A 25699-nucleotide genomic window follows, 5' to 3' on the forward strand; every position below is an offset into this window, starting at 1 on the left:
AATTATTGTTAAATTTCTATTAATATATTTTAGAAAATATATAATAACTCTTTAATTCATGAACCTAAAAATTTAATCCAACGTGTGTAAAATAATTTCTCATTTATATATATAAACAATGGAACATTGGATTTAATTTAATGGTTGATTCAAAATTTCTATTTAAAAAGCATAATTTCAATTATCTCTCAAACAAATATAGAAAAGGGAATGGTTTGGTAATTGGTAATGTCACGAATCCCAAATTGGTACCTTAAGGGTTGTTTGGAGCTTATAAATTATGAGTTTTCTTCCACCAAATAGGCACGTTTTCTAGGCTGAAAAAAAGGAGCATATCCAATTCTTCATTGATGTGAGGCTCTATGAGAGATATTCGGGCTGAGATAGATGTGAATCAAGGTGAGTCCTCTCTTCTGTAGGTGAAAGAACCAGTGAAATAGTAACAGGAGGAATGGTTTTGGATAATTTTGATATTTATATTATATAAAATATTGATAATGTATATATTCGTATCATATTTTATAAAAAATTAAGTGTCACAATTTATATTTATACAAAAATATAATATATTTTTTTGTTTTATCAAACTCATATAAAATTATATTAAAATTTTAAATTGTATAATTTACATATTTTTTAAATATTTTTTGAATGTATAAAAAATGAAATTTCCTCTACCTGTATATTCTTTTCAAACTCAAGACAATAGCAGTTAGGTGGTATGGATGTGCCAGTGTTGTTTGGCCGTTAGGCTGAGTTTTGAAATGTAGAGCCAAAATAAATGAACATTTTTAAAACATTTTTAAAGTTTCTCTTTTTTTCTAAATTGCTTATCCTTATTAATGGTTAAAAAATTAGGTTTTGTTTGTTTTATGAAAAATAACTTTTGAAAAATAATATATATACTTTTAATATTTGTTTCTTAGAAAATTGATCAATCAATAAAAAATAACTTATTAGTCAATGAAAAATGATATCATTTTTTAAAAAATTATATTTTCCTTTTAAAAAAAGAAGACAATTTCTTAAAAATAGCTGCCTATGAATAAGACTATTTATCAAATTTATAATTGTAATTCTACTCAAGTGGAACCTTTAATATGATTTTTTTAAGTTCAAGCTTAATTTTACCCAACCCAAAATATTATTTATTAATAAAATTATTTTTATTTAATTTTGCTTAAAAAATTTGAAATATTAATATTAAAAGTTTTGTAATAGAGAATTGAGAGAATTTTAGTTTGAAATCAAATAGAGAATTGCATTTGAATGTTCTATTTTTTCTTTTATTGGAGAAAGTAATGATTTTGAGAGTTGAGTTTGTGAGAATTTTGGTGTGGAAATTAGATGCAGAACTTTATTGCAACGGCGCTTGAAATGAAACTATGTTCTTTGAACGTTACAAGGATATATAATTATCGAAAAGAAAAAGTTTCTGGTAAATCATTTTCTATATAAGCATGTATATATATTAGTATTATCTTTAGTTCATACACTGGGCTTTTTTTTGTTCCATTATGCATTTCCGTCTACTTGCTATATACCTATCGCTTTAATTTATATACGTCTGCACAATGCATTTACAAACAACCTGCCTATATCCCTTTTTTTCCAAGTGAAAATAGCAGTTTAGCATTTTAAGTTACTGATATGAGGTAGGAATATGATTTTCCATTGTCACTTTTCTTGATCATTTGTATATCATGCCCTTTAATTTGTGCTAAGTGTAGCACCTTTACATGAGTTCATATAGTTCTACTTATGTCTTTTTACTGATTTACTGCTGCAGCACTACAAATGTTGAGAGCCCTTTCAAAGACTGTTGACTTCCTATTTATCAGTAGTAAATTTTGTTACGACTGCTTTACATGATTCATTAGTTATTTATGCAATGGTTTTACTTGTGTTAGTCTTCATGTACCTACGTTAACACCTTTAATCATTTTCTCTGCATTTGGAATGGGAACATTTTTTTTTTCTTGTGTAACACAATTTTAAACCAATGAAATATCAAGGGATAAAACTTTTAAGTGAAGTTTGAGTTTGGTCAGTGTTGTTTTTCCCTTCTTGCTTTTGCAACCCAAAACCAATACAATTTTGCCTAAATGATGCTGATAAATCAAAGATGACCCAATTTCGTTTATTATGCCTTTCTTTGGACAAATGTAGCTGGGTCGGTTACTTTCTGAATCTTACCAGCTTTTTCCCCTCATAGCCTGCCCAATTCTTTATCCACTGTAATTGGAAGACACAGTACTTCATCAATGCTCGAGGTTGGTATTTAATTATTATTAGCACTTTTCTAGGATAAGGTTGGTTTCCGATTTTATGTGATTTTGAAGTTGCAAATTGGAGTTCGGTATTTCTCATCTGCAGGTATATGACATCTTTACTTTTATAGTGTGTTTGGTCGAGAAATTTTAAATTTTTGAAGAATTTAAAATGAGGATATTTTAAAATACATCATTTTAAAATGGTAGCATTTGTAATTATTTTGTTTGGATAAATATTTTTTTAAAAAAATTTATTCTGTTGGAATTTGATGAAATAAGAAATAATATAAAAGAAAAATAAAATACATATATACAAAAATACGTAATATGGACATTATTAGATTTGTAAAAATATATAGATATTATTAATAGTATGAAAGAGTAAAAAATTTATATTATAGTTAAATAAAATAATATTTTGTTTTTTGGGTTTTGTATTTTATGGTGGGCCATGTGCAGTAAAGTAACCGGAGATTTGGAGGAATTTTAAAAACCCAAGAGAGAATTTGACGTGGTCAAATTTCCTCTTGAAATTCCGCATAAAATTTGAAACTCTCTCTTATATTTTACCCAAACTCCAAATGCCTCATCCAAAGGCACCATTAAACATTTCCCTCTTTCTATATGCCCATCTAGTTTTCAAAGTCTTGTCAGAGAGGCTCTGAGTGACTTGCTTACCTTTTCATTCTTTTCTATTTCAAACCGCTAGCAAAGTCAGTATGATCTTATGCTAGGTATCTCGGTCATAAAAAATTTGCCTACTAGAATAGCTTGCCTTGTTTAATCTCTCTCTCTCTCCCTCTATATATATATATATATATATATATGTATATATATATATATTTCAAATCTATAAATTAGAGTCTAATGATAGCACTTATTCGCTGTGGATAAATTTCTTGTAGTAGAGTCATAACCTAGCACTTGACAAATGCTGGGGCACCGGTTTCATTTGTTCATACATACTCAGGGATATTTATCTAGGCAAGGAGCTATTTACATGGCTAAACTTTCGTGAAATTTTTTGTATCAGTTGAAGTAAGAAACATCTATGTTTTGTTCATCATAAACAATTGTGCCGTTAATCGGTAGGAATTCGAAAAGCAAGTTTAACTACAATATTTGGTATTATGGATACAAGGATTCTTATGTATGGTTCATTATTCTAGATTTACTAGTAGTTATAAATCTGCTTGGTTGAAGAGCGCTTAACTGCCTAGCCTGAGTAATATACGTAATACATGGCCATAGAATTAGTTGGTCCTACTTTAGGTTATAGGTAGGTTGTCATGTTTGCCTCAGCTCTGTCTATTTATGAATACAAGTTACATAATGCGGAATCAAAACATTGTCTTTGTGCAAGACCTATTTGAAAATCTACTTACTTGTATTCTTCAGCTTACATATAAAATGTCAGTGCTTCAAATTGGAATGTATCACCTCTTGGTTTTATATGTTAAATAGATTTTGTGGTCTCATAATGCGTTAGTGACTGTTGGGCCTTAAGCTAGCTATAAAAGTGTGGAGACGGGTTAGAGTAGGTCCCAGATTCAAGTCTACTTATTAAAAGGGTAAATATTTTCTATCTTTTTTCTTGGTTGTTAGGTTTTACTTGTTTTCTTTCATTATGATATTTGCCAAAGATTTGTTCCTTGCTTATCACTAAGTTCTGTTATTACAGACCTTCCTGAGCATACTTTCCTGGGGATGCCTGCTTTGTCTCCAGCAATGGTCATATATTTTGGGATGCTAAGCCCCATAATATTTGACTATGATATACACTTTCTCCCTTTATTCCAATAGTGAAGCTTGTGCTACTTCTTGCATATGTGCAGAGCCAAGGTAACGTTGCAAAAATGGAAGAAGAAAGAAGGAGAAAGGTGAGTTATAAAAGAAACTAATGGAAGCTATAGGTTGTATGGTCTTCGCATCTGAATTTGATGTAAATTAAAGATGGTTGTTCAAAAATAAAAATCTTGTGATAAGGTGTAGTGAATTAATTGATTCATTCTGTCATCCTGATTTATTTCTTGATCATTGATGGTTACCTAACATTTTGAATGTACCATGTCAAATAGAGACAGATAAAGCCACATTCGAGTTTGAAAGTCTGGAAGAAGGGTAAACCCTTTTTTTTTGGCTTCTTACTGCTTTTATTTTTCAATTTCTATGGTGTCTGATGTTAAATCCTATGGCCTAATTTATTACTAAATTTTGCTTCACATATGGGATTTTTGGTTTCCTTTTACAACTTTATATTTTTGCATGTGAGCCCTTTATACACTTTTCTTGTGCTGTTTCATCTTATTAATATTGACCAAAGAGCACACTTGAATTAGTGAAGTTCATAACCATCCTTTTTTCTTTTACCTTTGCTTATGGTTGGAGTGCTTATCTGCAGGTTTTTGGCCAAGATACTATTACCTGAAGGTTCTAAGGATGTGCCTGTGGGACAACCGATTGCAGTAACGGTATTTTTTCTTTGGTGCATCCTTTAGTCGCATACTATTGATAGATCTATAAAATTTGATTCCAATTGAATTTTTTCAAGAAGAAAACAATCTTGCTTAGCATTTGGGGATTCTTACATCCTGATCTAATTAGCATCTGCCCTGCTTACCAATTTTTGCTAGCTATCCACTTCTTTTTATGCTTCTTGGAGTTCAAAAGGGTTTAAAGAATAACAACTATATAAATAAGGACTTAAATTCCTAAACTTTCTAAAAAATGGCAACAAAATTGTTGAAAAATAACTTCTAATTTCAAACAATAAAATTTCCATCTTATATGGTGAATAACTTTTGATATCTGAATTTTCTTTTTTTTTTTTGCTTTTTAAATAATAATTTTTTGTTGAGTACCAACTATGCAATAGCCAATTTGTTAAAACTCATTTGGATGGGTTCACAAAGTTGAGGATGAACAAAATATCCAGAAGATCCCTTCTACTTTTGAGGGTGGATCAGAGGTTGAGGAAAAAAACAGCCCATCAGGATGTCAGAAACACAGAAAAAGAAGAGGAACCAAGTTCCATTACTATCAACGCCTTAGACCTTCCTCCTCACATTGTTATTGGAATGCCAGCAGTCTCTCCAACAATGGTAAGAAAAATTAGGCTAAAATATGAACCTACTTCTCTGACTTTTTTTTTACTGCAAAACCTTTTGTTTGCCTTTTCATATTTTATTATATAGAATCAGGGTAAATTTTTAAGTGGAGGAAAAAAGAAGGGGACAAGGTTAGTTTTATTACCACAAGTTATTAAATACTTTAAAATGCTTTCTTTTTCCATTAGAGTGAATAATAAGTTTGTTCACTTCAATATGCCTAACTTTGTTGGGCAGATAGAAATGGGCGATGTTATATGTGAGATTGAGACTGACAAATCTACTCTTGAATTTGAGAGCCTTGAAGAGGGGTAATGTTCTTTCTTGCTTTGGAATTTATTGCTGATTGCACTAAAGTGACATTAATTGATAGTGTAATCTTCGGACTAACTTGATTTCTGTAGCAGATCATTTGTCATTATGTCCATCCGAACGTATGATAAATAGTTAGGTATCAGGCGTAAGTCTTCCAAAATAGTGCTTATAGACTTATTGGATATACACTAAGATAAGAAACACCTTTGGTATTAATATGGATTTACCTTGTTGTTTTCAAGGAAATATTAGCATGATCATATATGTTAGTTACACTTGGCCATGTATTAGACCCTAGTTCTATCCAAGTGAACAACAAAAGCAAGGTCTATGTATAAATGTGTGTGTGTGTGTGTGTGTGTGTGTGTATATATATAACATTGATGTGAGGCATAAGCGTGAGTTTTCCATAAAGCATATATGTAGATATTATATTTAGTAAGACTAACAGTGAAAAGTAGTACTACTAAAGAAGATGTCAAATCGAGAGAACCTGTTTGAATTTTGGAGGGCTGTATTTACGTGGCTAAATAAGTTGAATCCTATGAAATTGAACAACCAAAGCTGGTGGAACATAGTTCAATCTAGAAGCCAGGGTATTTTTTATGAGTTAATAACAAAAGAGAGGCTTTCTTGGGTTTGAGCTTGATCTTGGTTAGCAATTCCTTTCATTTCTATGGTTCATTTCTGTTAATTAAATATAAACTTACAGTTGTCTGTTGAAATTGTTGGGTGCAGTTACCTAGCAAAGATACTGGCTCCAGAAGGTTCAAAGGATGTGGCTGTGGGGAAACCTACTGCAGTAACAGTAAGTCGCCATTATATGCTTTTACATTGACTTATTTCATATCTTGTTGTAAATTACTTGATGCAATTTACCCCTTCATATTTAGTCAAAGGATTTTTTGAAGTCAAGCTAATGGTAGTGACTTAAGGCACGTGGGGCACTAATGCTTGTTATTTTGAAAGGTTGAAGATCCAGTTGATATTGAAGCTGTAAAGACTTCTGTTAGTAGTGGTTCAGCAGTCAAAAAGCAAGAACCAACTCATCATGAATCCAAAAGTAAAGTTAGAGAGCAGAAGTCTGGTACAAAGATCAATACATCAGCCAAGTTGCTTAGAATATGGATTAGATGCATCATCACTAAAGGCATCAGGTCCTCCTGGTGCTTTGCTAAAAGGAGATGTTTTGGCTGCAATTAAGTCCGGAAAAAGATCTTCCAAGATATCTTCATCTGAGAAGAAAAAACCATCAACTCAAACCAGCCCTAAGAAATCTCCTTCAGCAAGGCCTCAGTCAAAAGCTCATCCACGGCAATCAGATTCTTTTGAAGACCTGTCCAATACTCAAATTCGCAAGGTATATTTCATTGTTCAGTTATAAGGGAATTAACAAGGCAATAGACTTTGGCCTTGACCTTTTCTAACTAGTTCATTATTTAAAGATAGGAAGAGCATTATGGAGTGGTTTTAATCTTTATTCCTAAAATAATGTTCTATGTGCCTTTAAATTGCATTGGCCGTCGGATAAAACTTAAAATCCCTTAGGTCCTGTGACTGCAGATGGTTATACCAAATATTGGATAGTGAAAAAATGACCTATTCATACATTTATGTATAGGTTGATATAAAAAATTGAAGCATGCATCAATATAAGAAAGGTAAGATTTATGCGCTAATGACCAAACTGATGATAAAGGCAGATGGTGGTGTTGGAGAATATGGAAATAAAATGATGCAAAGAGCTTTGCCAAAATTAGGAGGTTTATATGAATGCATTTGGCAGAAGTTAGAGGGAGCAACATTCAAAGGACATGGGTTTCAAAGTTTGCATGTAATAGTTTGATGAATCGGTTGCACTGACAAGTGATTTATTTTAAGTTGAGTTCACCAAAAGGACACAGGCCTTTATGGCTATTGCATTATAGAATCACAGATTATTGATTGAATATGATTAGTAAGTGGTTTGATTGAAAGGGTTTCCTTTCATTATTTATTTATTTAAAACTTATTTATCATGAATGACATGTTAGGGTTGGTTTTAAATATGGGCAATATATCTTCATAAACTTGATATGAATACATCTGAATTAATAACATGTTAGGAATGGTTTTAAATAGAGGCACTAGAACTGTGACAGAAGTATTTGAACATGCCAGTCTTCCTTTATGTCCCTGTATGCTATTTGCAATACAAAATGTCTGAAGGCTTTTCCTTAATATTTGTAGTTAATTTATTCGTTCAGATAATAGTTGGGTTCTTTGAAGAGAATTAAATTTCTAAGCTCGATGAAAGTCCGATTATTGATTCTTTGTTCTTTTCTAAGCAGTTTGAAGAGAAATGTATCTCTGTTACTGCTATAAGTTCTTTACAACCTTTGCATTTGTTATACTGTCAAATGTTGTTATTAGTAAGACGTATTACAATTCATCTATTTGTCTGATATCTTTGGATTTCTCTTTTCACATATTTCCATACTAAATTTTGTATTGGAATTTTATTTTGACTGGTCTAAACCAGCAAATATGTTGTGTTATATGGTTTAGTGACTGAATGATTGAAAATTCATTCTGTTAAACTCTGGTTCTCTCTTTTTACTGAATTTGTGTTCATTCTGCAGGTTATTGCGAGGAGGTTATTGGAATCAAAACAGACTACACCACATTTGTATTTATCTTCTGGTATGAACTTTATATATTTATATACTGATTTTAGCATCATTTAACTTTTGATCTTAAAGGTTTTATTGTGTTCTTCAGATGTTATAGTGGATCCTCTTCTTTCCTTTAGGAAGGAGCTTAAAGGTATGGAATAAATTCCTGTATCATCAATTTGATCTTTCACACCTGTAGTTTTACTGACTGCTAATTGTTCTATTCTTTCTCAATTTGCAGAGAAGCATGATGTTAAAGTTTCAGTTAAATGACATCGTCATAAAAGCAGTGGCAATTGCTTTGAAAAATGTACCTGAAGCTAATGGTAAGACATAATTTCAATAAACCTGGTCCTTGTAGATTTCTGAGTAAACATGGTATAGGAGCCAAGCCAACACAATTGGCTAATGAGCTTGGCCAATTGTAAAATGTAGTAAAGATTGCTAGAAATGTGGGGTGATATTTATCTCTTGGACTAGATTCCATCTGTTATGCTGCTGTAAAAGATTGGGAATGACATACATTTTTAAACTGATGAAAGCACAAAAATGCTTTTATTAGTGATTTTTGCATCTTTAGCAAAACTACGTTGGGAAGAAAATATTTTGAGTTTTTGATTCTTTTCTACCTTTATTTATTTCTTTTGTGTTGATTCATTGGCTGGATTCTTAGTGGGGGTAACCCTTTCCTATTCCTTTGCCAACCCTACTTGCCTTTTCATATGCGTAAACTAGAACTTCAACCTTCCTTAATGAAGGAAATGTCATAAGATTGTGTGGTCATTTTATTTCTTATACCTCAGTAGTTCAACAATTAATTTGTAGTTCCTGATCCATAAATGGTTTTCAGCTTAATATGAAAAGTGAGTTCTGGAGAATATTAATGATGTATAAAATATTTGTTCACTTTGATAGAATCTGAAGCTGAGTATTTACATTATTACCAGGTGGGTCTATGAGCCTCCTCTAACATCCAAACAGGAAAAGACTTATCTTGTTTTGTATAGATAATATATGGTTGCATCGAAGAAGTTTCAAACAGGAAGACACTTGGACTGCTAATTTATCATACATTTGTGTTGAGTGTACCCACAGTGTATAAGAAATTTCCAGCATCAGCTTATCAGTAATAAGTGCTATTTTATAAAGTGGAAAATAATTACATTATTCCGTTTTCTACGATCAAATTTAGCTTTCATACAAAATTTTGGCTCTTTTGGCTTATTTCTAGTAAAAAATTTGCTATTTCAATGGCTGCAGCTTATTGGGATGTTGAGAAAGGGGAAATAATTGTGTGATTCTGTTGACATATCAATTGCAGTTGCTACTGAGAAGGTATGCTTCCAATAAGATGTAGTTCTCGGGTTCTATAGAGCAACGGGTTTCATACTATTTTATTTGGATTGCAGGGTTTAATGATTCCAATTGTAAGAAATGCAGATCAGAAATCCATTTCATCAATCTCCTCAGAGGTACTTTCATTTTTGACCTCTACCCTTTGTTGATTTTAACAACTTTGTTTGGCTCCACTACTCTGTAGTGTAAGTGATATGACTGCGGTTTTAAGCCTAGCAGCCTCGCGTTGGACATAACATAAACTTGAGCTTTCTCAATTTTGGTTACTTTAAACCAGATCATTAGGTTTATTGCCTATGTACTCTGCCTTTTAAGCTTGTTTAAATCTCAATTCAGAAAGGTAATGCTAATTATGAGGTTTTTATATTACCTTATTTTGGGTTGATTTTTAGGTTTTGATTTGTGCCAAATTGTTGATATATTTACAGTGAGAAAAAAACAAAAATAAAATCTTGAAAACGTAAATTCTCAAAATGCCAAACCACAAACAAAGAATTTTTTTTTTATTATATCAAAAAGATAAAATCTTAGTACAAATAAAAAAAAAATGTCTGATTCAAAATCAAACTTTTGATATCCCTCAAACATCTTTAATCACTAAGTTAAAAGTTTGAGGACACAAACAAAGGCTTTGATTATTGATAAAGTTGTTCTAAGTTTGATATTTTTTATCAAATTTTTTGAGTTTGATATTAGATTTAAATAAATATTAAATTTCAAAGGTTTGGATTAGTTCTGCATTTGATATTTTTGATTTAGGATTTAGGCTTGTAAACTGAACGCAACCATGATAGTTTTTGCAACTTCAACTACAATTTTGAGTTTGAAATACCTACCAAATAGTTTCTCCTTTAAGAGAATGGGCCTTGATCCAAGCAATTCAAATTGAGCCCGTTTTACACGATAAAGACCAAATATATTAGATGATACAAACTTTGTTCAAACTGAAAAGATCTTTAAATATACTATAGATTTTATGGAATATTTCCCCATCATTTTAGTTCAATTTAATGGTTAATGAAATATGAAAAGTTTTCTAAATAAAATTAATTCGTTTTTTTTTTCTTTCAAAATTTTATTTTCAAGGCATTAGTTAATAAAATATAATTTTATTTCAAAAGTTTATTTTCAAATAATTAATTAAATAAAATATGAAAAAACTGGAATTAATATATATAATTTGTATAACTTTTCTTTTCCTACCTATTTTTAATCAAACTCAATAGTTACTATGATATCAAAAGTTTTTTTTGAATAAAATTTATTTCTAATTTTTTTTAAACGTTGTTTTCAAATCATTAATTAAAAAAATACAAAAAATTCACATTATTTTCAAAATCATTAATTTTATGCTTTTTCTTCTCCCTATCATTTATGTAAAAAAAAATAGTGATATTTTAATTAACAATTTTTATTTTAAACCAGGTGACGACATTGACATTTTTCCTTTCAAAGATTTGTTTTCAATTTATTAAATAATTGTATAGAAAATTAATAATTGACAAATGAAAACAGGAGGAAATTTATAGAAAAATGATTAGTAATTGTTGTACACCAAAACATTTTAGCAAAATATATCTTCGGACTATTTAACTTCAATCAAGAGTTCAAGTATATCAAGAAAAAAAACTAATTCTTCTAAAATGAGAAAAAAATTGACAACTTTCTGAATACAAAAATATAAACAATTATATCATATGTTCTTACTTGAGTTACTTGTATTTTAGCTACTCACCATTTATTGAATAAAAAATTTTGACACCTTCATAGAATAAAGTAACAGGAAAACCATTGGCATCAAGTTAAATAAACTTTGCATCGTTTTTTTTCAAAATATGATTCAATAAAACTATGGATTCCAAATAAAACATATCACTCTAATGTTCCTCTAAAAGAAAATAAAAATAAAAAGTCATTGCAAGAAAAATTATCGCATTTCTCAAGAAGAAACACCACACCGCTTTTGGCCATGATTTCATGAACTTTCTTAGACATTCCACGCCATTGGAAGGTGAACTTCCAATTCACAAACACACCATAAATCTCTCACTCAAGCTTCATGCAATCACAAAAAGAGAAGAAACAGCACAATCTATTCCACGCTGAATTCATAAGTTACATACTGCAATAAAGTTACAAAACTTTCATCAGTTCCCTTTTTTTATTCTTTTTTTTTTTTTTGGACAAGAAGCTTGCGTTCATATTTTGAAAATCAATTTCTAACAATAATCAAGTGCTAGAAAAAAAGATGAACTTCAAGAAGCTTGCACCTACCTCTATTGTTATTCTTTTTCATCATACTTATTAAATTGGTTTGTGAATAAGAGAAAAAAAATGCCCAAACTGATAATTGATAAATTAATAACATCATACCATATAAAAATAAGAGACAATAATTTATAAACTTAGATGAGTAGGTATAAATGATGATTGACTAACTCTAAACATTTCAAAAGCTTAAAATTATAAATCTATAGAAACTGAATCAATAGAAATTCAATAATGGCTTATGTGATTAATAACATCTATTTTATCAAAGCAAATAATTAATAAATTGATATTCACTTTTAGGTAAAGTCATTTCATACTTTTATCTTTAAATTTGTTTAATTTCAATAAATATATATGTTATATGGTAAATTCTTAAATGAATATTATTTTAATTATGTAAATATGTGTTCAATACTAACAATATTGTAATTAAAATCTATGTTAAATAGCAACTAATATAGTTAATTTATCAAAATAAATAAAACATATTTTGCAGATTAAGCAAAAAAAAAAAAGCTATATATTTCAGTGTTCACAAACAAAATAAAATAGCTTGTTGTTATTATTATCCTTGAAATAAAAAAGAGTTGTAACAAAAAGGTATTCCTAATCGATGATTATATTAATAAATAATGTAAGTAAATAAAAATTAATTTAACTTACTGGCTCTCTTCATTTTAATTTATGTTATGGTTAATTATATAAAAATTATAATCTATATATATGTTACTTCTAATCATACATAACATATATAAATTAATTATATGTATTGAGAAATAATATGAATTTAATAAAAGAAATATAAAAGAAAACACAAATATACAAAATGAGCCTAACTTCCTATACATGTAACCACACATCCAGGTGAAAAGGTTATTTATTAATCAAGAAAATCCTTTTCATATGTTTACAACTACCATGCTTCCTTACTTAGACATAGAAGTTATTGAAATTCACCGGCTATGCAAATCTCATAATTATTTAAACTCTTTTAATGATTTAATGCAATTAAAACTCTAGTTTCACTGTAAAATTTAAAGTGTTATTAAGAAAAAATTACTTTAATAAAGAGTTCAAAATTAATAAATAAATATATAGATAAAAATTCAAAAGTGGTGAAAGTACCTTGATTATTGAACCCAAATACGTATTATGGTAGTAGTAACCTTAGCCTGCAAAAAAAAAATATATAAAGCTTAACGGAATACCTTCTTAAAAAAATTAGAAAAATATAAACTATGTACTTTTATATAAGCTTAAACTATATATAATTGCATTTCTTACCATGTTAATTAATCCTGCGTAATGTTGTTTAGATATTCTCTTTTGATATTCTTCAGCATGGATACAACATTCTTCATATCTAATCTATCTTCAGGTAATTCAGTTGAACAATCCAAAGCTAATCTCATAATAGATGATATACAATTTGCTTTAATAACAAAATATTCATCCATTTCTTGCACTAAACTAGAATCTATTACACCAATTATCTCATTTGATAATGACCTTTTCACCCAATGCTTTATATTCATTTCTCCAACGAAAATTTCATCTGTGGGCTTCTTTCTTGTGAAAGTCTCTATTAATAGAATACCATAGCTATAAACATCACTTTTTGTCGAGATAATTCCCATCGATCCGTATTCTGTATTTTAAATATAATTGAATCATTAAAACGATCTCATGCAATAAAATGATAAAATACTAATATCTACTCGTCTTGGAATAGAGAAAAAATTAAAAAAAATGAAAAAATCACCTGGTGCCATATAGCCAACAGTAGCTAGTGTCATTGTTTGTTTGATGGAATCTCCTTCTCCCAATAGCTTGGCAATTCCAAAATCTCCCACGTGTGCAACCATGTCCTCATCCAATAAGACATTACTTGGTTTTAGGTCACAATGGATTATAGGAATCGGATGTCCCAAATGGAGGTATTCTAATGCCGATGCAACATCTATCATTATGTTGATTCTTTGTAGGATATCCAATACATAATTGTAAGAATATAACCATTTCTCAAGGCTCCCATTAGGCATGAACTCAAGCACTATGGCTTTGAAATCAATAGTTGAACAACAAGTAATAACCTTGACAAGATTGCGATGAAGGATATTGCTCATCACTTCACATTCAATGTCAAAACTCTTAAATGCTTCATCTATTTGCAAATTGAAAACTTTTATTGCGACTTCTGTTCCATCTGAAAGTATTCCTTTGTATACAGAGCCAAAACTTCCTGAACCAAGTAAGTTATTCCCACTAAATCCACCAGTCCCTTGCAATAGTTGATTATACGAAATTCTTCTCCTTTTCTTGAGAGGAATTAAATCGTTAACCATTGCCAAATTCATATTCCCCCGTTGCCCTTTTTTGTAGACAATTATGACAGCTACAACTATTATTATTGAAGCAAATGTTGGTAAAACATACCTCAAAGCATGAAGAGCGGTCTTCTTGAGTTTTGGATGGATTTTATTTTTGCAAGGTGAGACTTGTAGTCTAGGTGAACCACATAGTGCATAATTTTTCATGAATGATTTGGCTGTGAAGTTCAAAAAGGGCCCTCCACTTGGTATTTCTCCTTCCAATCTATTGAAAGACACATTAAAATAATTGAGATCATAAAGTTTTTCCAAAGACTTGGGAATGACTCCAGAGAGATTGTTGTTAGATAAATCCAAGCTTTTCAAACTTATCAAGTGACCCAATGATTTTGGAATAGGGCCTTGTAATCTATTTCTAGAAAGATTCAAAACCTGTAGATCATAGAGACTTCCAATTGTGGACGGAATATCACTTGATAATAAATTCCTTGACAAATTCAAAGAGATAAGTACCTTCAAATTTCCAATGTCAAGTGGAAGTGAGCCACTAAGATTGTTTGATGAAAAGTCCACTTCTAAGATATCTTTAAGGCTCCAAAAAGTTAAAGGTATTTGCGAATACAATTTGTTGGAGAACAAGTATAGATGTCTCAGAGAAGTCAAATCACACAAACATGTCGGTAAAGGTCCATCAAGCTCATTAGCACCCAATGATAATTCGTACAATCCCTCCAAACCACAAAGATCGTGTGGGATAGAGCCTTGTAACTTATTCCCAGAAAGATTCAAAAGTTGGAGATTTTTTAGCCTTCCTATTGTTGTTGGAATAGGTCCAGTCAATTTATTAGAAGAAAGGTCTAACAATATAGCGTTGCTTAAGCTACCAATTTCCATGGGAATGCTGCCTCTAATTTTGCAATCAACGACCAATAATTTTTGAAGTGATGTGGAAAGATTTGAGATAGAAGTTGGAAGAATTCCATTCAATGGGTTGAATGATAGGTCCAAAATTCTTAGATACCTGCAATTTGCCAAGGAATAGAGAAAGCTCCACCCATGAGTTGAAATTTTGGTGGTCAAATCATTCGACGGAAGGTTCAAAATCTCAAGGAACCTCAAATTCCCAAGTGTATTTGGAATAAGGCCATAGAATGAGTTTCTATCTAAATCTAGGACTCTGAGCTTAGAAACATTGGAGATAGAGTCAGGAATATTTCCACTGAGATTATTCTCCGATAAGTAAAGCTGCTCAAGATTTGAAGCAGAGCTCATGTATGGTAATTTACCTAAAATGAGAAAAAATAAGTTTTCAACTTTCCATACAAGAAATAAATTAATTGTTTTGCTTTGTTGTGTTTTTCATGAATCTATGATGCAAGCTGAAGTGAATGCAATGCTTACATATACGAACATGAGTGAGGAGAAACATGAAAAAATTATAAATATGAAACAACTTCAAGTTTTTCTTGTTTGATGATCTGGAATGTATATATAGTTTATAAATATTTTTCATATTTATAATGATTAGAAGGCTCCATGCTTACGTATAATAAAGTAAAAAAGAGGAAAAAGGAAAAGAAAAAGAAAAATGAAGATAGAAGAAAGGTAGGGAGAAAAGAAAATATTATTAAGGTTTCTAGTATATGCTTAAAATGTTTTCCATTTATGTGAGAATTTTATTTCTTTAACTTATCTCAATTGCTTTAATGATAAAAAGATTAAAGAAATTTTGGATGATGAAATTGTTCATTAAAGAAAAAGAAACAAGACAAAAATGAAGAAAATAAAAAATAAAAATATATTTACATTAATTTCTTTGAGAAAGTGTAATTATTTGAAAATAAATTAAAATTTTTATCTATGCCATTTTAGGAAAAAAGACTCAAGAGAAATGATAAAATTTCTTTCATTTTAGACTATATGCATAATAAAAGAGATAACTACAAAGATTCTATTCAAAGATTGTTAAAAAGATTACTCTTTTTAGTTTGAAAATCACTTTCTTTCTTCCCTAAGGTTAGATAGAACCTTACGAATGCTCTACCAGAGGAGGTTCATTTGAGATATGTTGGAGTAATAGTGTATACATCTTCCTACTACAATAAAAAATTCAGTAATATGATGACAAAAAATGTGAAACTAATGAAAAAGATTTTAAAATGATGCTTTCGATTACACAATTATTACAGGGTGAAAAGCCTTGCCTAAGTCCGATTTAGAGGGTGAAGTAAAGGTAAATCAAAAAGCTCTTCTTGGATACTATGAAGGCCACATAAGAGCATTACCTTGGGAGAAAAAAATTTGTTACACTGTTTGTTGATGGAATTTTTCTACGATGTAGTCTCTTTAATCTCAAGCAATGTTTTGTCAGATGTGGGAGGGTGGGTGATTTTTATGTCCTAAAAAATCAAAAGAGAGCCAAAAATGTCTTAGATGATTTTGTCCATTATCTTGATCTACGGGATGCATTGAGGGCTGTCAAATTTCTAAATGGTTAGCTCCTGAGTTACTCCACTCTATATGTTCAAATGGCAAGGAATGATCAAAGGTCTCCTGCTAGTTCTAACCCCACCACTCACCACATGGAAAAAGGTGTAAGCTGCATAGAAGACTTTAGAGATGAACGATCTTATGCAGAGGTGGTTCATATGTCTGTCAAATGCACTCAGTTAAAGGATAACATTGTATCAGATGGTCAAAAAGAAGAGGTTTTAAAATGGCTTAACATCCTTGAATACATTCCTGAAAATTTAGATTTGGTTGGATTACAACGGAATGCTGTTGGGATAGTTAGATATTCTGATACTGCAAATGCCATTGATCAAATCTTGTCAGAGAACTTCGATGATCGTTCTGTCACTATAATGGGTGAGAATATGGTTCTTTTGACTTTTGAAAGCAAAGAAAGTAGGGAAAGACTTAGATGAAATTCTTTAAGTAAAATTTATGAAGTTTTTAACCAAAAATGATTAAATAAAAATTAAAATAAAAAATCAAAACTGATCGACTAAAATATCTTGTTACATAGATCAAGTATGCAAAATTTGAAAAAATTTAAAAAAATTTTATATTTTTTTATATAGACATTTTTAGTAAAAATTTTATAAAAATTTTTACCGTTAAATAAATATTGATCAAATTTAAACTATAAATAATATTTTTAATAATTTTTTTTTTACATATTATTGATCTTCACATTAAATTCTATCAATCTATCTGTTTTGATTTTTTTATTAAAGTTTTTATTAAATCATTTTTAAGAAAAAATTTTACAAACTTCACCTAGAAAACTTTATGTAAGTTTTGTCCAAGAAAGTATGTTATTATCTCTGGAACTTGGTTAGTAGTTTCTATTGAGCTTATAAGCAATAGTGATCTAGACGCTGAGAAACTTTTCAATGTTGAAGAAAAATTTCACCTTTTTACTGTTGGGGAACACTACAGCTCTGATATCATTTGTTGGGCTAAAAGCCTCCAATCCAATCGCACCAGCGAAAGCGAAATCAAACAATAAATCAAACACACAAGAGACAACAATTTAACGTGGTTCGATCCAACTGACCTACATCCACGGATGAGAAACAAGATCCACTAGTTGTAGAGAATTACAAACTTACATCAAATCATCAACCTCACTTAACAATCAATACTCATAAGACACTCTCAATGTCCTCTAGTCCTATGGAGTATTCTCAATCTAAACAAATACAAACCCAAACCCTTGTGCACCCTTTCAACATAACCAAACACATACCCATATGCTCCCATACATCATACCTATGTGGACCCTCTCAGTCTCCTCTAGTCCACTCACAAACAATCATACACACCCATAAGACGTAGAGCCCCAATACTCCTATGGGGTGTCTATCCCACAAAATCCTACAACTCTCTTACATCTTTTTCTCATACCTAACCCTATAGAGACTTCACTTATTTATAACCATACAAACTTGCCCATTAAGAATCCCTCTCCTCTTAGAATTCTTCTCCTATAAGTCAAACTTGCCTATTAAGAATTCCTTTCCCTTTTGGAATTCTTCTCTTGCAAATCAAACTTACCTATTAAGAATCCTCTTTCTCTTAGAATTCTTCTTTTGCAAGTCTTCTTGTCTATCAAGCAATATCTGACAAATCTCTAACAAATCCCAAACAAATCTCTTATGGGATTTAAGTCAATATTCCCAACATTTACTACTATTCGAGCAGGTAAAAGAAGGAAAAAAAGTTAAGGCAAAATATTGGACAAGATCCAATCGCAAGTCTCGCCAGATAAAGACAACTCTAGTTTCCAATGTTCAAGAGCACTTATGAGATGAAGATATTCGTTGTCGAAATAGAGCTTTTCTAGAAGGATATGATAGTGGTTATGAGGTTAATGTTGGGAGTTTTAGCGTTTTGCTATTTGTATGCTTTTGGGATATGGAAGTGCCCCTATGTAAAAAGAACCATTGACCATGAAAGTTGTTGTCTATATTTTTTGAAATTGTGATGCTTTGGAGATCAATTGGGGCATCCAGTTTGATAAAAAAAATTTAGAAAGCTGAATGATATGGTAGATGTCATGGCAAAGGTGGGTGGAGATTTTGTCATGGCAAGGGATAGTGGTGTTTGCTTTCATTATTTGTTTACCGACCATGGTAGTGTTTTTTTTTTTCTTCTTTTTTTGTTTGGATGTCATGATTTCTTCTTTTTAGGTGGAAGTCTTTCGTTAGAATTGTGCTAGATTATTATTATTTTTTTTGTTTCTGGTATGGCTTTAACTATGTTTCTTGGTTAGGTTCTTGTATTTCACTGATGATGGTCTTTTGATCTCTAATAAAAATATGGCTTAGCAAAAAAAAAAAAAAATACACAACTATTGCTTTTTATTTCGTAAAAGAACAGTTAAATTCCCTAATTTGACAAACAAACAAAAAAAAAAAAAAAACAGGATAAAAGTAGCACTTATTTTTATTGCATATAATAAAAAGAGAGCATATAATTTACAACTATTATAATTCAATTAATTAATTATAATTTAAAATTATGTAAAATTTATCAAAATTTTATATGTAACCCATATTTATAAGTGACGATCCTTATATAATATTCTATTGTGATTAGATAATAATTATAATATTATAGTAAAAAAAGCTACAACTGAAATGCTTCAGATAAAAAGTTAAACAACTTTAAACAAATGTATACGTTACATTAATACAATCCGGTGACAAAAGCTTGGTAGTTAGGGATGAATTGGAAATTGACATGTGCTTGGATAAGTGAAGAATTTAGTTTTTTTAATTTTGAATGTTGATTTTTTTTTGGAACGGAGTACGATTAAAAAAAATCATTAATACTATATTTTAAAACTATGGTTTTTGTTATTTTTTTTTAAATTGTTTTTGATCAAATATAATTAATCACAAGTTTGATCCTTAGTTACCATATAAACTTTACTCATATGTCTTAAAAGAATGGGCTGACTAAAAAATAATATAGGCTAAGTAAATGTATAAGCCTTAATTTTTGTATTAAAAGAGTGGACTTAATATATAATGTTATAATAATTTTAATCTAATTTTAATTTCCATATTTAAATTTATTATTTATATGTAACATAATAATGCTCAAATTAAAATTACCTTATCCATTCAATAAAAATTTAATATTTTAGAAGATTTAAATTTAATATTTTATTATACTATTGCATCTTGTGAATAAATAATAAAATTATATTAATTTTAATACAATGTTACATGTTGTTAACAAATAATAATTTAGAAAACCTATAAAATGAATTGACCTAATGTCTTTAGGTAATAATAGAAATTACAAAATGGATCAGTTACAATTTAATGAAAACTTAAATCGGTGTTAAAAGAAAAATATTTGAGGGAATAAACACTAAAAGGTTTTTAATTTGGTTTTATTGACATGGAAAGACTCTTTCTTTCCTACTTCAAATTAAATAATCATTACAATACAGGTTTAAATTATAATTTTTTATGCAATTTTCTATTTTAAAATACACGTTTTTACATGTACTTTATTATATCATATTTTCATTTCTAGAATCTCTATCTCTTTCTACTTCTCATTTTTCTTTCATTTTTTTTTCCTTCTTGCTATTCAGGTTGTTTTTTTTTTTTTTTTCAAATTTCAAAATTTTTGGCTTACTTTTTATCATCTTTTACTGTTTTCAATGTACAGAATATCAAAATACAACATTCATTTTAATTCCATGCAGTGGGAAAAAAAGGATAATTAACAAATAGCTCCATTGATCTATTCTTTCCTCTCATCGAATTTTATTGAATCTTATATCTTATATTTCATTATTTTAACAACTTATTAAGAGCTAATCAAATATATTAATATGAATCTTGTATATAAACTTTTGAGTATACTTATAGAATCTGAATATTATTTTTTTTATAACTTCGTTATGATGAAAATCAAATATATTCATTTGAATCTTGTTTAATTTATCCCTTACAATCCTTTCTATATATACTAAACAATTTTAATTAATTTAACGATATCTATATGATTTAATTTTTATGATACATTTCACATGTAGCCAATATAACTACCCCATGCGGATACACACTATTAATAAATATAAAAGTAATAAAATCGATTGTTAAATTTTTTATTACACAAAATATAAATTTTAAATATTTGCAGATAAATAAATATAAAATATAATATAATAATATAATAATATAATAATACTACTTTAAGTTAGATGTAACAATAAATTAAGTCGGCATTAAATTAATATGGGAGTAACAAAGTACATTAATATTACTTTTTATTACATTATAAAACAAATCAAATAATTTTATCATATATAATTGCAATGGGATAATAAATAATAGCCATATTACATCACAAGTTTTGGGTACCTATCCTTTCTCCACATTGGCCAACTTTGTAGACTTAGCAAGTGGTGCGCATCTTAGTTAGGGGCATGACTCCATCATAAAATGTTTTTTTTTTTTTAAATTATAAATATTTTCCAAAAGATGGAATTTTCCATTTTCGGGTTTGATTTTCAAATTCTTTTGAGTCTGTTTTGCTTTTCCCTAATTTAATTGGAAACAGTTTTTGATTTTAATAAGATAAAAAAGGTTTGAAAAAACATTTCTCAAGCCTTTCAATGACACTTCATTTTTTTAACAGTTTTCATAATTTTATGATTATTTGTTTTATAATCCTAAACTAAACCTTTTTTGAAACTAAAGTAAATAATTTTAAATATAAAAGTAATGAAATGTTTATAATGAAATTACCTGATAGACTATTGTTGGCAAGACTAATTGCTTTCAAAGAAGAAATGTTGAAAATGGAATGTGGAATCAATCCACTTAACCGCATAAATGATGCAACTAATTTCTCCAATGAAATAAGATTCCCAATCTCCCATGGAATTTCACCTGCAAAGGAAAAACAACTTTATTATAAAACTATCCACTTTCTAAACATTTCAATAATATTGAGGTTATTTAAAATGCAATAAAAGTCAATTACACAGGAAACTCCTAGTTTCTTCAATGTTTAAAATATGAAGGAATAATTAATTTCATCAATACTAAAAGTTTGAGTCAAAATGAGAAAGCATAAAAGAAAACCAAATGTGACTATTTTCATGTTGATCATTCTATTAATTTTTATTTTTTAGTTATTTTTTAATTTTTGTTATATATACAAAAATCATGAATATGATGTAATTTACTCTATTTTAGGTTTTTTTTTTATTACTTTTTGCAAAAACAAAAACAAATAGGAATAAAAAAATATATTATGATCAAACAGAGCCTAAATAATAAAATGTCCAAGAGATATCTTTTGGTTTATAAAATTACTTATCCCATTTGAATTATTTCCGTTGAATCAAATTGGAACCTAAGTTCCCACAACTATCACGACGAAATCCCACAGCAACTAGACAATCAAGCCTGATCTTAGGCTTTACTTGATCATTGAAGCAAAAAGTTGAGTTCAGCACAAAAGTAAGCAATATTCTTAAATAATTAATTAAAAATATTTTAATTTCTGTTAATAGTTTAATATATGATTTTACTTTTATATAGAATATTAATAGATTACATTTTGAATGCTTATTTTATTTTACCTTTTTCTCAATTTTAATTTAATTAGGTGGATACCACACATTGTCTCGGATTAAAATTTTTTTATTTTTTCATCCCTGTTCATTGATTTTTTAAAAAATTTTTACCTAATTTTAAACAAAGCAAAAAAAAAAAAGGTAAAAGATAAAAAAATTCAAATGAGAGTGGCACATTGACATATAAATTAGCTTCTTATTCTCACAATAAATTTTATTAAAAAAATTTTTATTTTATATTTTTACGTGGGAAACCCACTTAATATCAAGCTTTGAATAAAAAAACCAGTGAATATATATAATTAAATAGGTAATAAAATATTTATTTATATATGTGTGTATATATATATATATATATCATAGGATGGCTTGATGCAAAGTATCATAAATTTGATTTTGACATGTCCCTTGTTTCTATAAAAAAATTCGACTTAAATTTATTCGCTATTGATTTTTTCCAAAACCTCTCATATTAAATCGAGATGGATAAAAATATAGTGGATATTGATTGTTTTGTAATTCTTATCAATAAAAAATCAAACATGTGATGTACCCTTGATATTAGGTAGTTCCCACATAAAAATTAAATATGTAAAAAATTATAAGTTAAAATTTTGGAAAAAAATAAAATGGTAAAAATGACAAAGAGGAAAAAAAATCTTGATACAAAGTGGGTCTCACCTTTAAATTTTTAAATTTTTTAAAAATAGTTATTAAATATTTAAAAATAAGGAAATAAAGAAAAACAAAAAAATTAAAAAAAAACGAAAATTTTAATCTTTCAAAAAATAATTATTAAAATTTTAAAAAAAAAAACAAAGAAGGAAAAAAAAAAAAAGAGGAGTACCACATGACACCTCTAGGATGGTCAAGTTTTGGTCAAAATAGCCTAAATTAATTATATAAACAGATATATATGTTTTAGTTTTTCCTAATTTCTTTTGTGTGCATTGTTGGAGTCTTGGTCAACGTAAAGCTATATTCAGTCGCGTAACTTAGGGAGTGTTAGTTTGAACAATATTTCACTATATAATTAGTTCGACAAAATTAGTGACAAATTAAATATTTTGCATTTAAAATTTAAGAACGAACTGTTTTGATAAAAGAAAATTATCAAAGGCAAAAAATAAAAATAAAAATTTTACCTTCCAAATTATTTCCCCTCAAGAGTAGCCCTTTGAGCCTCGTTAAATTTCCAATACTCCTTGGAATGCTGCCACTGAATCTATTGAAGGATAAAGTTAAATTTTGAAGGCACCTGCATTCATCTATACTTGATGGAATTTGACCAGAAAACTCATTTAAGGGCAAGTAAAGTGCCTCAAGATTGGGAAGATGACGACATATATCTTCAGGTAAACTGCCAGATAGACTGTTAAATCCAAGAGAAATCACGTGTAGGGAGGAAATGTTATAAATGACTGAAGGTACAGAACCAGAAAGTTGGTTAAATGCCAGACGAAGTATCTTTAGATTTAGAAGATTACTTATCTCGGGTGGAATGTGTCCTTGAACGAGATTGTGCCTCAAGTCCAAGATTTCCAAGTTGGACATTTTAGCTAGTGATTGAGGGATTGTACCTGTCAAATTGTTGCTCCGGAGGCTCAAATATAAAACTTTATTTAATCTCCCAAAACACGAGGGAATTTCCTCACTAAAAAAATTGAAGCTTAATTCTATGAGTTTCAGACGATTTAATTGCCCCAACTCTGTCGGTAAATGACCATAAAAATTGTTGTGACTCAAATCAAGAGATACTAAGAACGAGAGATTTCCCAATTGTGGAGGAACAGTTCCTATAAGATTCATGTTGGGAAGATTCAAAGCGTTGACTCTCCTATGCTTAGAAGCACAAGAGACACCAATCCAGTTGCAAACAGAGGTAGCGTTGGTCCAATTGTTTGCTAAGATATTGTGAGGATCAACGATTCGGTGTTTAAATTCGAGAAGAGCATATTGATCTGTCGTAAGGTTCCTCACACTCATGGCGTAACTAATCATCAAACAATGAATGAACATTAAAGCTGACGACAGAAAATGGAATTTTCTCATGTCCATGGCTGTGGGAATTGATGAAATGCAGGATGGTTTGAGGAAGTCTGCTCAAAGTAATAGTTAAATATAGAATCAACTAGACTTCGACAGGAAAGTCGTTCGATGGTCTTCGTCTTCACAATAAATAAACGAGTGAAACTTTTCACTTTGAAATTAATTTATATTTTAGCATCTTTTTTTTTTCTTTTTTCTTTTTTTTTTTCTATCTCTTTCTTTCTTTTTATTCCTTGTCTTGTACGCTTTATTAGGCCCCATGACTCCACGTGTTACGCGAGATTGTTGCAAAATAGTAATGCTGCATCTCTCTTCTTGGAGAAAATATAGTAATCTATGTTATTTTTAAACCAGGTGGAATCAATTTAATTAATGAAATTACTTAAATTTTAAGATAATAATAATAATAATAATATGTAGGTACAGATATTTATTTTTTGAATTTGATTTGTAAAAAAAAAAAAAAAAAAACTACATATCCAATACATCGAGTAACATCTTTTATTAGCTAACTTCCTTTTTTAATCAAAATATTTTCTTCTTCACTCACATATCAAGTGTGTCATAATCTAAAAAAATAAAATTAATTTAATTATTAAATTATTTTTATAAAATAAAATATTACTATGGCCTATTTGTAATGTGAGTTTTAGTATTCAATAAAAATATGCCAAGTAAAAATTGCTCCTATACATAGCATAGTAGATGAGCCCAATAGTTAATGCTATTGAAATTATTTAAAAAATGGAAATACTTCCAAGTTTCGAAATTTACTAGATTTAAGGATCGTGTTTCAATTCGGTTTTTATTTTATTATTTTGTTATTATTTAAACACTCGAGATATAAATGTCAATTATAAGTAAGAATAATATTTTAATCATTCTTTTATAAACAATCAACTTATAAATAAATTAGTAAACACAATCTACTTCTAATAATAATCCCAAATTAATATTTAATTAATATCAATGCACCCTAAAAATTTAGCAAATGAATTACTCAAATAAACATAGAGATAAATTAAATTATAAAAATTTAAAATTAACACATCAAATAAATAAAAACATAAAGCATAATTTTATATTTATAATAAGAAAAAAAACCATAATAAGAGCTCAAACATAATGAAAATTTTATTCAACATCTTAAAATAAGTCCAAAATACAACTCCCAATATCTCTCATAAAATGTCAAAAGTACCCATAAAAATTAAATTAAATCTTTCTA

General features: G+C 29.0%; 1 protein-coding gene and 1 pseudogene across 2 annotated transcripts; one reads left to right on the forward strand and one right to left on the reverse strand.

Moving 5' to 3' along the window:
• Nucleotides 1-362: 362 nt before the first annotated feature.
• On the forward strand, nt 363-10057 carry LOC111297099 (dihydrolipoyllysine-residue acetyltransferase component 1 of pyruvate dehydrogenase complex, mitochondrial-like; annotated as a pseudogene). The gene is made up of 14 exons (XR_016326334.1): nt 363-399; nt 3955-3991; nt 4109-4153; nt 4675-4744; nt 5191-5374; nt 5468-5511; nt 5618-5691; nt 6434-6503; nt 6665-7055; nt 8317-8377; nt 8456-8500; nt 8591-8675; nt 9610-9684; nt 9759-10057. The product of XR_016326334.1 is annotated as a dihydrolipoyllysine-residue acetyltransferase component 1 of pyruvate dehydrogenase complex, mitochondrial-like (transcript).
• Nucleotides 10058-11353: 1296 nt separating this feature from the next.
• Nucleotides 11354-24870, reverse strand: LOC111297692 (uncharacterized). The gene is made up of 7 exons (XM_089740935.1): nt 23568-24870; nt 21534-21730; nt 19497-19561; nt 13739-15651; nt 13261-13624; nt 13102-13148; nt 11354-11827 (listed from the first exon to the last, which is right to left on the reverse strand). Exons 1-5 carry the CDS (start codon nt 24478-24480, stop codon nt 13269-13271), a joined length of 3444 nt encoding a protein of 1147 aa, XP_089597061.1. The 5' UTR covers nt 24481-24870; the 3' UTR covers nt 11354-11827; nt 13102-13148; nt 13261-13268.
• Nucleotides 24871-25699: the final 829 nt, after the last annotated feature.

The sequence above is a fragment of the Durio zibethinus genome, chromosome 12 (genome assembly GCF_047325235.1).
Source record: "Durio zibethinus cultivar Kanyao isolate XHJ-2024 chromosome 12, ASM4732523v1, whole genome shotgun sequence".
Taxonomy (NCBI): domain Eukaryota; kingdom Viridiplantae; phylum Streptophyta; class Magnoliopsida; order Malvales; family Malvaceae; genus Durio; species Durio zibethinus.

Coding starts and splice junctions, on each gene's coding strand:
- LOC111297692 (XM_089740935.1), bottom strand. CDS start 24,480: ATGGACATGAGAAAATTCCATTTTCTGTCGTCAGCTTTAATGTTCATT. Junction 19,562..21,533: donor ATTTAAAATTATTTACTTTA/GTTTCAAAAAAG, acceptor CACTTATCCAAG/CACATGTCAATTTCCAATTC. Junction 13,625..13,738: donor TGTTGGCTATATGGCACCAG/GTGATTTTTTCA, acceptor TTTAAAATACAG/AATACGGATCGATGGGAATT.